Source organism: Diplotaxodon limnothrissa, linkage group LG13 (genome assembly GCF_057381915.1).
Source record: "Diplotaxodon limnothrissa isolate DT_005_m linkage group LG13, D_limnothrissa_male_GT1.1, whole genome shotgun sequence".
Classification (NCBI taxonomy): domain Eukaryota; kingdom Metazoa; phylum Chordata; class Actinopteri; order Cichliformes; family Cichlidae; genus Diplotaxodon; species Diplotaxodon limnothrissa.
In genome coordinates this window covers 9,925,975-9,938,549 of record NC_140608.1, presented here as the reverse complement: position 1 = coordinate 9,938,549, position 12,575 = coordinate 9,925,975, and the positions used below count along the sequence as shown (strand labels likewise).

Here is a 12,575-nt window from a genome sequence, read left to right as displayed (position 1 = left end):
TGTCTCCTTGGTGCATTTAAACCCCTGTTCCTCCCTGTCCTCATCGTCTGTTGTCTTCGTCTCCGTTATCAGTCATAATTTTACCATCTCTGAGTAAGTCTGCAAATTTATTTATTAAATCATAAGATTCTTAAATTCACCAAGTCTTTCTGTGCCTGGGTCCTCGTCACAAAACATGACATCACTGTTTTGTACATTTTAACACAATTTAATCCCCATATTTGGGAAAGAAAAGCAAAACACTATTTTAAAAGTCAGTAACAAAACCATCAAATCAGATAAAGGTTATTTAAATGCTGCAAACGAAGAATGGATTGAAATAAAAAAAAAATATACATATCCTAACCTTAATTACTGGGGGAAAAGGATGAATGATGATCATAGTGAGTAAGAAGTAAACCGAGTGCATTTTTTGGACAGAGACTCACTTTTAATGTGTGTGTATAATACAATACAGATATATAAAAATACACTCCAAAAATAGAGTCCTTGAAATGTACGAATGTACAAAATATTGATAAATAAAATTATAAAAATGGAGGCAACTTTGCCTGTGGTACAATCTATGAAAAGATCTTTACTGCAGATACTACTATGGCTCTGCAGATTTTTTATTTTATTTTAACCTATGTCGCCTCACCTTGAGGTTGGCAAATCTGTCTATCACTTTTTTGGTGATCAACTCTATCAAGCAATTTAACTGTTTCTGTTTTGCCTGTCAATATTCCCTGTCTGTTTTTTTACCTGGTTCTTCCTGACCTTGTACTTTCTCCTCACTTTCCCCTCTTTCCTCTCTCCCTCTTTGGACTGACAATCATACACAAATAGATTGTATTCAATTAGATGAAAAAAATTACATTAATATGAAAAAACAAATACTATTAAGATCACTAATAAAAAAAAGTCCTCTCTCAGTTTACTTTCAACCAAAAGGCAAATAACCAAACCACATGAACATCTAATAAAAGATATAAATATTGAAACACTGATTCAACATTATTCTTGATTGACGGATCATTTGATCTTACACTTTTACCTGAATGTTGTTCCTGGGTTTAATCTTGGCACATGCACATATGACAAAATAACCAACTTCTCTCATTCCATTTCAAACAGGACAGTGGCAACAACAGTAAGCTACTGTTTACTTTATCTATACTTTTGTTGTTAAAATGTTATGTCTCAAACAAGTACTGAATGCTTTTTATATTTTTAGTAGTGTGTCACACAAACAGTAAATATTGTCAAAAAAGTAAGAAATCTTTGGGGGTGCTTTGATTCAAAAAATGGGCTAAAATCGCCCCTGGTGGGAGAAGTCATCAACCAGTCTCTATACTCTATAGACCTAACTTTTTGACCATATAATTTGATAGAGTGACCATATAAAGCAACACTGAGGGTTTCATTAATGAAAAAGGGAGTAGAGAATGGAGGAAACACACTTATTCAACAACTACCCCCTCCACCTTGCAATTCTGTATAAGAGAGTTTGACCATCATAAGGCCTCAGCAACTATTCAGTTGAGCTAAAACAACAAGAAACAAACAAAACAATATTAGGGTTCAAATGCATACAAGCACAATTACACTTGAAAATAAAACAATCACCACACTTAGTGCCTCTCTGTTTCATAGTCTGTTTTACTTGATTAAGTAAAGGATTATATAAACATAAAGTGTGCTTTGATTAGTAGGTTTAAAAGCTTTTAGTTGCCACAAACATGATGTAACAATGGTACCAGTCATTGGAAATAATTATTTCCACTAGTTTGCACTACTCTGTAAGCTTACAAGAGCATTGTGGTAAAAGTTCATATTTTTTTTACTTTCACCACTCCACACTGTGACACCTGTGAAGCCAAAACAAGCTAGGTCTTCAGGCAGACACGGAAGGTCATTGGAGGAAAAGTTGAAAATGTGTGCTGCTGGATTCCCTAACTATATGTCATTAGTTTGTTTTTGTCCTGTGACCTATGGAGAAACCCATTTCTTAGAAACAGGTTTACTTCCAAAACTGTGTGTTAATACTCAGGGAGCTTTTTGTGTGTATGTGATAGGTGTAAACATAGCTCAAGTTTGTCATGCAATTCTCCACGAGAAAATGTATTAAAAAAATTGTTGATAGTAGTATTAAAGTAAAGAGGTACAGTTTTCAAACAGAATACTTTGTTAATGTAGTGACGTATTCGTGCTAGAAATCATCCATGACACCATCAAAGAGTGAAAACCCAATAATCATTTATCTAAAAAAATAAAAGTTTACTCGAAGATTTACTAATGTCAGGGTAAGTGCTTGGAAAATTCAATACGGATGAAAAGATCTGGCTGATTTGAATGATGGTGATGTTTTTTGTGATTTAGAACTACATTTAGAGTGTTGCGTATGAAAAAGTTTTAGTTATAATACATATTTTTACACTGTTCAAAAATCCTGGATATTTAAACCGATCTTCAAATCAGTTTTATTTATATAGTGCCAAATCACAACAACAGTTGCCTCAAGGCGCTGTATTATTGTAGTATCTTTACCTCTTTTGTACGGTAAAGGCAATAATACAGAGAAAACTGATATGGACTGGGTAATAGGGATGGGAATCACGACAAGAACCAATTCCCAGAGACAGATACTTTATGCTGCAACATCGGCTGTTTGCAAGCACGTGCACAGATAGTAAGCTAACATTAGGCTAGCCAGACAGAATGCTAACACTAAGCTAGCCAAGAACCCAGAGTGAAAGCTGAGCGAATGCCAACCCCAGGCCAGCAGTGACCCTGAATTTCAACAGTTAACAAACTGATAAGAAGTCAGGCAGCAGCCTCCGTTTCTACCTGTTCAGGTTTCTACAGTAGAATCACTATGGCGATCGTTTTGAAGTGTCTTTGTGCTGATTTTCATTTTTGCTTTGTGTTTTTGGCTACTACCTGCATACTTTCACGCCCTGAGGCCAGGCATCGCCATGCACCAGGAGAAAGCCATAACCCACAGTGGAGGGTCTGCCAGTGGGTAAAGGATTTTATCCCAATACCTAATGGCAGTCATCAGTGGCGTCGTTAGGCCTATTTTAGGGGTGCTGAAGCCTCCCTAAAATATTCTTAAGCCCCCCTAAATAATTTGGTGGGGTTTTTTTGTTTTTGTTTTTGTTTTTTTTTTTTAACTTATTCGATTTTTTTTTTACAGAACTTGCAGACAAATTCAATATAAAGATGCAGGAATATGAGTTTAAAGAAATAATAATATAAACCTGTCGCTATTCACACAAATATGATCATAACTCGGTTGGTCCCTTTCGCTTTACATTGTTAAGGTAGCGTCAGTGCTTCGTTATCCAATCCCTTCCAGTTGTTCACAGGGGACATCCACATGACTGAAAATCCAGTCCTCGTTTTCACTGCTACTTTACACTCCGCTCGTATACACCTGCAGAAACACTAGCGTGCATGTGGCAAACGGCAAGAAATCATGGATATACGCAAGTTTTTCAAGAAAGTAAGTTTTCATCACTGGCTGGTAGTAACAATTAGTTAGCTCCAGCTAACAGCAGAGAGTCCCATGTAAATAATGAACCAGGTGCTCCCCATTTTGTAAATAAAAACCTGGCTAGCGCACTAAGTTAAATTGTTAGCATAATGTTAATTTCTGTCACTCGTTTTAGCTCTGAAAAATCCAGCTGAGCTCATTCAGGTATGGTTATCATCAGTGGAAATAATAATAATCACTCCATCCCCATTAACCTGTAGGAGTCAGGGCAGAGGAGCACAGAGAGGCAGAGGGGAGAGACGTCTGCTGGAGAGGTGAGTCAAAGGATGGAGTCATTTGTGATGGAGACAGTCTGATTAGAATTTTATGGGACTCAATATGGATATGAAATATGAAACATTTCAGTCACGGTACAACATATAAGACCTGTTTAACTTGAGCTTTTATTTAGGAGAGTCAAGGTTAAAAAGTGGAGAGAGCAAAGAGAGAGATATGTATATAAGTCAAATTAGCCTGACTCACATATTTTTGAGGGTTCTATTTTAATATTACTTCAATTCAAGTAATTTAGTAATATTTTTCAGGGCTTTAAATTGCAACCATTTTAGTCACATGCGTGCTCAAAATATAATGTTTGTAACTTCAAAATATTTGGGAGCAACAAATTACTGTGGAGCGGGAGCAGAAGTCATGATATTAGCAATTTACATTACAATTCAGTATGTTTTAATGTATCTTGAAGGGTGAGGCAGAAGGAGTGGCTGAGGGAGAAAAAGGTCAACAGGCAAGTTCAAGTCAGAGAGAGCAAGGAGAGACAGAGGAGCTGCAGCAAATAGATCGAGAGGCAGAGGAAGATCAAGTTATTACAGAGAGAGGAGAGCAAACAGGCCAAGAGAGGGAAAATGATGAAGCAGCTGCAGCAACTCATTCTACTACAGGGTTTGATTTAGGTGACAAAGACACAGGGCCCAGACAGGTGAAGCTGAAGAGCTATCCACATGATACGTTTGGTACACAGAAGCGAGCATTTAACCACAGCTGGTTTGAAAAGCACAACTGGTTAGAATATTCAGTCAACCAGAATGCAGCTTTCTGCTTCCCATGTAGAGTGTTTGGCAAAAACATCAAACATGATAGTTTGGTCAGTAACGGTTGCAAGAACTGGAAGAAAGCTTTAGTCATCTTTGGCAAGCATGAGATGGCACAAACACATAAGGACAGTGTTGTTACATGGAAAAGCTACCAGGGAACTAGCAAACAGGGAAACGTTGCACAGATGATAGCAACTGCAAATGTGAGTGAGATAGTCGAAAGAAGAGAGTATCTCAGACGAATTGTTGCAGTCACCTCTATGTTAGGGAGACAGGGACTCCCTTTTCGTGGTCATGATGAAGGTGAAGACAGCCCAAACAGAGGGAATTTTCTTGCGTGCATGGAGCTTTTGAAGGAGTTTGATGCTTTTCTTCAAAAACATAATCCCCCATCAAATGCACAGTATATCTCACCAACATCCCAGAATGACATGATTGACTGTTGTGCCCAGGAAGTTACTAGTGTCATTGTATCTGAAATGACAAAGTCTAAAGTCTATTCCATCATGGTGGATGAGGCAAGGGATAAAAAGGCAGAGCAGTTAGCTGTTTGTGTCAGGTACGTGTCAGAGGGGGCAGTGAAGGAGCGTTTCCTTGCACTTGCAGAGATAAAATCATTTGATGCCCAGTCCATTGCAAATGAGATTCAGCAGCAGATCCAAAACTATGGTCTTGCAGAGCTTAAGTGTGTAGCACAAACATATGATGGTGCAGCCGTTATGAGTGGCTCCACTGGAGGTGTACAAGCACATTTTAGAAGGCTCCATCCTGAGGCTATCTATGTGCATTGTTATGCTCATCAACTCAACCTGGTTTTGTGCAATACTTGCAAGGCTGTCCCAGAGGCTGTGGAGCTTTTCAGCTTGTTGGAGTGTGTGTATTCTTTCTTCAGCACCTCCCTAGTCAATCATCATAAGTTCATGGAGACTCAGGCAAAGCTTGGATTGACAAAAACTGAGCTTGTGCAACTTTCAAACACTCGCTGGGCATGTCAGTTGCGATCAATCAGTGCAGTTCTTGAGACATTGCCTGCCATTTTGGAGTGCCTATCTGCAATTGGATCCCCCATAGCTGTTGGTCTCAGAGCAAAGCTCTACAAGTTCTCAGCAGTCTATGCACTACTGATGTTTCAGTCGATTCTGTCTGTAACCGAAGGACTCCACAAATTCCTGCAGAAAGAGACTTTAGACCTGGCAGAAGCTTTTATCTGCAAACAAGCTGTGTGTGACACACTTAAGGGCAAACACTCAGATGCATTTGCTACAGAGCTGTATGAGAAAACCAAGGCCCTGTGTAACACCCACAGTATCCCTGAACCAAGTGCCAAGACAAGGCACAAACAGAGGAAAATGGAGGATTTTGTCCTGGAGGCAACTGTGGGTTCACGCACTGAATTGAACAACTCAGACACATTGAAAAGAGAGTTACTTTTCCCTTGTGTGGATCGGATGGTTGGCGAGCTTGATCAAAGATTTTGCAGTGTAGATGCAGGGCTGCTAAAAGGCGTCCAGGCATGCAGTCCTAAATCTGAGAACTTCTTGAGTGAACCACACTTGAATGAACTTGCAAAGCACTACAGACTTGACCTGAAAAAAGAGGAGGTTCTGGTGGCCAGAAACTTTCTTACCCGGAAAACAGAGGCTGGATGTCCACCCAAAAATATGTTGTCTGTGTACAACCTCCTTGATTCAGACATGTTTCCCTCTCTGAAGGCAACCATCCAAGTTGCCCTAACAGTGCCTGTCAGCAGCTGCTCGTGCGAACGGTCCTTTAGTGCACTGCGTCGGCTGCACTCCTGGCTGCGTCAAACAATGGGTCAGAAAAGACTTCACAGTCTTGCAGTCATGTCTATTGAAAAAAACACGCTTCAGCATCTGAGTCACAACAGAGTGATTGACCGATTTGCCACTCTTAAAAACAGACGTCATTCTTTGATGCTTCCACCCACCAAGTAACTGGTGATTGCAGCCAGAAAAATGTACTTTTTTATTTTCAGTTTTTTTCTTGTTATTGATGCAGCAAACACATTTCCTCTGTTTTTTTGTTGTACTGTATTATAAAGCAGACTGAAATAAAACAATAGATCTATTGGTGGCCTAGGATGTTTAATCTGTCCAAAAAAAGTAGGAAAACAATTTCTCAGTCTTTGTTTTCTGTTTGTGAAATTTTGTGCTCATTCACTACGTTCGTTCATGTCGTGTGCATCTCTTGGGGGCTAAGCCCCCCCTGTCCTTAAAACCTAGTGACACCCCTGGCAGTCATGATGCTGTTGCCTAGCCTGTGGAGGTCTGTGTGTGCAAGGATGTGACTCACCAGACCATAAATGATCCACCACTAAACTGGTCATGCTGAACAATGTTACAGGCAGTATTGCATCTCTAGGCCCTTTCACCTCTGTCACATGATCTTAGGGCTAACCTACTGAAAAGCACAGGGCAGCACCATTCCCACCAGTGGCCTACTGCAGGTCATTTTGATATGGGAGTGCTCATCCTGTTCCTTGCACAAAGGACATATATCAGGCATATATATATCACCTTCTACAACTCTGTCCAAGTCTCCTAGAGTAACTGTATGTCTCCTGGAATCTCCTCCATGCAATTGAGACTGTGCTGGGAGAGACAGCAAATCGTCTGGCAATGGCTCGCATTGATGTGCTGTCCTGGAAGTTTTGTACTAACAGTAACGTGGTGGCTCTTACCCTAGCCAAATGCAAAACTACAGAAAAAAACATTCAGAGAAGATGAGGAGGGGAAAATGTTAGTGTCCTGCACCTGTAAAACCATTACTGTTTTGGGGGTTGTCAAATTGTTGCCCCTCTAAAGCACCTGTTAATTTCATTAACACAAAAGCAGCTGAAACTCATTAACAACCCCCTCTGGTACTTAACTGACCAGATCAATATCCCAGAAATTTAATTCACCTGATGCTATACTCTGAGTTAAAAATGTTTCTTAAATTTTTTTGGAGCAGTATATATGTGCCAGGAAATACACTGAGGTTTCTAGACTATGATAGTCTCTCTAAAATCAGTGCCTTTTGAGTGGTGTTACGAACACTCTTAAGGAAGACCATGAGGTTGGATCCACCAGTCCCAGTGGTGTTGAGTGCAGTACCCACACCTCTGAATGGACAGCCCACAGATTGCGCATGGTTACCAGGAATAATGACGTACTTGGTCACAGTATTGAGGTGATAGTTTCGTAAATCCACCAGTGCGGAGACACAAGAGTTGTAGGCCTGACAGAGGTCAGAGTTGGAGCAGGACAAGATGAAGTCTCGCAGCGGTGGACAGACGGAGAGCGTTTCTATCAGCTGACGGTGGGCAGGAGGCATGTAGTCTCTCATGCGTGTCAGGAACGCTCCTAGATTGAGAGAATCAGTGAAAGGGACAGAAAAGAGACCTTGAAAGAATGAAAATAATTGTCTATCCTGGAAACATTCTCATTCAAAGCAATCAGCTGGATGCACAAATGTGATTTATTCACGAGAGCCATCTGAAGGGGTCAAAGGTTGAAGGCAATGCATGCTTACCTGTCTCTTCCTCATGCTGGATGCACAGCAAAGCATCAAAGCATTGAATAGCTGAACTCTGGGCAGCACTCCCACCTGATAACAAAATAGGCTCATCGCTCACACCTTCATACATCACCCCCCTTGGAAGCATTGGGTTGTCTCTCCATCTAAAACAATTCAAACAAAAAACCTATACTGCAAACCTCCTTTTAATAGATGTACATGAATTTAAATATGTATGATACGATTTCAGATGTTATCCTACAAAATATAAAGTGCACCAATAGAAACAGATAAAAAGATAACTTTTACTGAGATAAATCTGCATGAGAGAAATACTGAAACCTTGAAAACCTTAGTTTGGAGAACACTGTAGCAGTGCTAAACTCACCCTGAGACAAAAATTCTCAATTTTCCATGAAATGCAGCTGGCTCCACGTGATCTGGAAATAGCACAGATTCAGTTGTCTAATTACCTTGAATTTCTCTGTCTTCATAAAAGAGCACAGCATGTAAAGTGATTAAATTCATGTGAGCAAGCCTTAATTCAAACTTACTGTGCATAAATTTGAATTTTTCCTTCATCTTCTTTAAAGACTGAGTTACTTTGATGAGGCCATTTTTTATCCCAGTGAGGTCAGAGACTTTAATGGCGCGCATCACCTCCAGCGCCCCCTGGTTAAAGTCAAAGGTTTAAACAGCATTACCAAGTTACAAGTGGCAAAAGCACACACAGTTTGTGGACCAGGGAATAGAGAAATTGAAAACACCAAGCTAATGTTCAGAAAGACTTCAAAAGAAGTAATACTAACCATTATGCCGGGTGAAGCCGCCATCTCAACCAGCAGTGACACAATAAAAAATCCCCTGCAAGTGTCACCACCAGGGAAGGAAAATATCAGGTCCATGTTCCTATTTTTAAAAATAATATTTAGCAAACAAATGAGTAAAAACCACATGACACATGAGATTACATAACAGTCCAGAGTGATACTTACCCAATTCTCATATCCCTGAAATGAAAGTAAAAGAATGAAGTAGCAATTATTAGAATTTCACTGTGAGGTTATTATTGCATTTAACGAGACTGCCTAATATTTTGGCATTAAATAAGAAAAAGGATTACCCTGTGGGATCCTTTAACTTCCAGTTGGCTAAAACTGAATCTGCATATGTCAGGATCGGTGGAAGGCCAAGTCTGCGTGATACCAGCCAAAAAGGCAGGGCCAGAGCCTTTGGGAGTATCTATCAAACAACCATAACAGTGAAGTTTCAATCCAGCAGGCTCACTAAGATTTCAGGGATTGTAGTGACTATCTTTTGGCCGCGCCAGCAGTTTTGACCAGGCTGATTTGTCTGATGATTTCCCTTTCTACTTTCTATTTAACATTAGCTAGTGAAAAGTTTCACTTTTGCTGTGAAATATGTCACCTCCTGCTTAATATAAATTTGGTTTAGTCATGGTCAAATTAAGCCCTGCAGCACCATTAGTCAAAATGTAAATGTGCCTCTATCTACCACATTGATGACATTCCCATCAGTTTTAGTTTATGTTTTGTTAACAAATGCTTATTTTTTGTGTTTTGAAATAGCAAGATAAAACTGTGTCAATTTCTAATAACGACACACTATTAAGCACAAGTAATGGATTCATTAATAGTTTATTCGTCATTTATGAACCATTAATCCACCTGCGTATGCCATTTATAAACATAGATATAAACGTTAAATCTTTAGTAATTCATGGTTAATTCAAGCAGTTAATAGTTGTTAATTAAGTATTGTGTGTTATTTCATCTAAAATGAGGACACTCTCTACCTTGCAAAGCATTTATAAAATAATCTCATGGTCACCAGGACCTTAAGAATCAAACACATCTCATCTGTCTTCACAACAGAAAAGGATACAAACAAAGAGCAAAATGATACAACATGCTAATATTTAATGGAAGCTGCAAATATTGCTCACTAAATATTTGCAGAAAACTGAAATGTGAGCAGCACCAGAGTTTGTAGGAGGGTTTAAGACAGCAACAGAGTACTTTAACTTATATTGAAACTTTATTTTTAGTTTGTTCCTCGAGTTTATCTTCGCTTTAGTTTGTAGTCAGCTGTAGTCAGCTAGCTAGCTTTAGCCAGATAAGCTAATGCATTAAAAAAAATTAAAAGGAGTTGGATGTTTTCAGCAGTGGCATGGGGTGGTATGTCCCACTCCAAGTGTCACCCTAGTTTTGCATGTAACAGTGTTGTTTATTTTAATAATAAACCTACTGCAGGCTGGCTGTGTTTGTTGTTGTCAGTAGCAACCGATGTCTATAATTATGCAAGAGCACATTTTGTTCCAACACCAAACAAAGGCATTTCAGACAACATTGGTGGTTGATACACTCTGGCAACGGAACAAAGGTAAGCGTCATTAACCCTCTCGGTTTAACAGATGTGCTTCACCTGTAAATGACCTGACCGAATAAATCTGACATAGCAAAAAGCTGCACCCACACTGAGTCATTGCAAAAAAAAAAAAAATACATATATAGGTTTATCATGAAAAATGTGTCCATGACCATGCAGATTTCTGGCATTTTGTGTAAATTTAAGCATGGAACTATTTTCTTATTTCCAATGAGTAAAGGAGTGTGAAACATAAGTTAGACGTGTTTGTAAATGAACCACCCCATTTTGTGTAGCTTTCTGGATTTTATACTTGTTTCGTTACATACTTATTTAGTATAGGCTGTATAGTACATAAAATCAAAACTCACATTTTTTATGTAATTGAAATGTTTAATTGTGTGGGCTAAAGGAAATGTGAAACATGTGTATACTTACTGCATTTGATATATTTTAACCATATATCATTCATATTACAGAATGTAACATCTGCATATGTGTAAAAAAAAATGGCTTTGATTGTCCCACCCCATTTGGTTTCCATGACACCCTCATGCCACGCTAAGAAAATTCCTCTAAATCCACCTTTGAATGTTTCATAAAGAATGAATTATGCATCAACTAATACCTTACTGATGCTTAATAGTGTTTGGTTATAAAGTGTTACAAAGTCTTCTTTTTCCTTGTCCGTATATAAATGCATAAGCTGAATTTCTGAAAGTTCACTCTTAAAGGACTTTTTAAAAAAATCTCCATTTTCTGTGACCTAAAAATGCAGTTGACAAGTGGACAAAAAGTAAAAATACTTCTATGTGTGCATGGGGCACTATACTTGTAGGTCAAACAGCTAGAGCACTATTGATTGAAATGTAAACATTTTACTGTCTGTCATTTGTGTGTCTTACCTCAGCAGGTGCATGTTGTCCTTCCTGCCATACATATCCCATGCTGATGAATCCTAGTGCTAGGTGAGCGAGCCTAAGCTCCCGATGGTCACTCAAAAGATCTGGACTCAAGACCGGCATCTGAATTGTGATTAGATTTTCTGTTTAAATCTATTTATTTTTATTGGGAATGGTGATCATCATCAGGTCTCTCAAAAATACACCTGTACACATTTACATGTATGGCCTGTCAGTATTTTTGTACTTGGAAGGCTTTGCTCATTCTGACCTTATCAACCAGATCCCGTAGTTTACGTGATTCTATCAGATGTATGAGATTATTTGCGAGGTCCAGCCACACCTGATAATGGTCTGGGAGGTGAGTCTAGAAAATAATAGGAATAAAATGACTTGCTCATTGGGTTTTGATTGTTTTTTGCGTGGTGGATTTTCATGTAGAGTGTAATCAGTAACATCATCAGCTCATGTTTTCCATGGTGCCTGACCTGCATGTCAACACATGACTGGAGTCATCAATCAGCAACAGCAAGCAATTTAAAAGAGGCCATAATAAACAAGGCAACGCCCTGCCAAGCAGAAAACAGGGTCCAAAAGGGCGGGGAGATGGAAACTATAGGCTATACCATAAACAGAAACAATATTAGACTAATGTTTTTTTTATGAGCGTCAGAGATTAATGCTGTTACATTTTGCTACATTTAGAAATCAAACCCAAAGAACTACAACTATCCAATTTGAGAAATATGTATCAATAGTTTCTATCAGTTGACTTATACAACTTAGATTCAATTAATTCTATTAAATGCTGTAGCAGACTTAAAGACTTAAAGAGACAGGCTCACAACAGATAAGTAGTCCTTCGTTATATTTCTAGAAAACAAGCATAATTAGGCCAGAGAGACTGTTATCTAGCTGGACAAACGTTTAAATTAAGGCTGCTGCTAAGGTATGTGTGTGAGGATAAACAACATATACAGCATAGTCAATGTTATATTATCCTTCAGTTTCAAACCTCCTTGATTTATCCAGTATATGGCAAAACAAAATGTGTCTCAGATGAGAACATTGCATCATTAGAAGAGAAAAGATAAGGGTGAAACCTACCAGTGGCTCTTCAAGTAGAAATCCAAACTCTTCAGAAATATCAAATACATCAAAGTCTGCTTGTAGTGTTTCTTTGCTATTAGTCTCCAT

At 38.8% G+C, this 12,575-nt stretch overlaps 2 protein-coding genes across 2 annotated transcripts in view; one reads left to right on the top strand and one right to left on the bottom strand.

Annotated features, from left to right (window-relative positions):
- The window catches only part of LOC146619847 (indoleamine 2,3-dioxygenase 2-like), a 26,185-nt gene extending 13,610 nt beyond the window's left edge, over positions 1-12,575 (bottom strand). Inside the window, exons 1-10 of the mRNA XM_085369159.1 lie at positions 12,486-12,575; positions 11,650-11,745; positions 11,382-11,501; positions 9,212-9,330; positions 9,084-9,098; positions 8,898-8,997; positions 8,643-8,760; positions 8,477-8,528; positions 8,104-8,252; positions 7,745-7,934 (exon numbers count right to left, since the gene is read on the bottom strand). Coding sequence (XP_085225285.1) covers positions 7,745-7,934; positions 8,104-8,252; positions 8,477-8,528; positions 8,643-8,760; positions 8,898-8,997; positions 9,084-9,098; positions 9,212-9,330; positions 11,382-11,501; positions 11,650-11,745; positions 12,486-12,575 — 1,049 coding nt within the window. The remainder of the gene's footprint in view (positions 1-7,744; positions 7,935-8,103; positions 8,253-8,476; positions 8,529-8,642; positions 8,761-8,897; positions 8,998-9,083; positions 9,099-9,211; positions 9,331-11,381; positions 11,502-11,649; positions 11,746-12,485) is intronic.
- On the top strand, positions 4,500-6,595 carry LOC146619848 (zinc finger MYM-type protein 1-like). The gene has a single exon (XM_085369157.1). It carries the CDS (start codon positions 4,677-4,679, stop codon positions 6,522-6,524), a length of 1,848 nt encoding a protein of 615 aa, XP_085225283.1. The 5' UTR covers positions 4,500-4,676; the 3' UTR covers positions 6,525-6,595.

Excerpts from the sequence above, each read along its gene's own strand:
- LOC146619848 (XM_085369157.1), top strand. The coding sequence starts at position 4,677 with ATGGCACAAACACATAAGGACAGTGTTGTTACATGGAAAAGCTACCAG.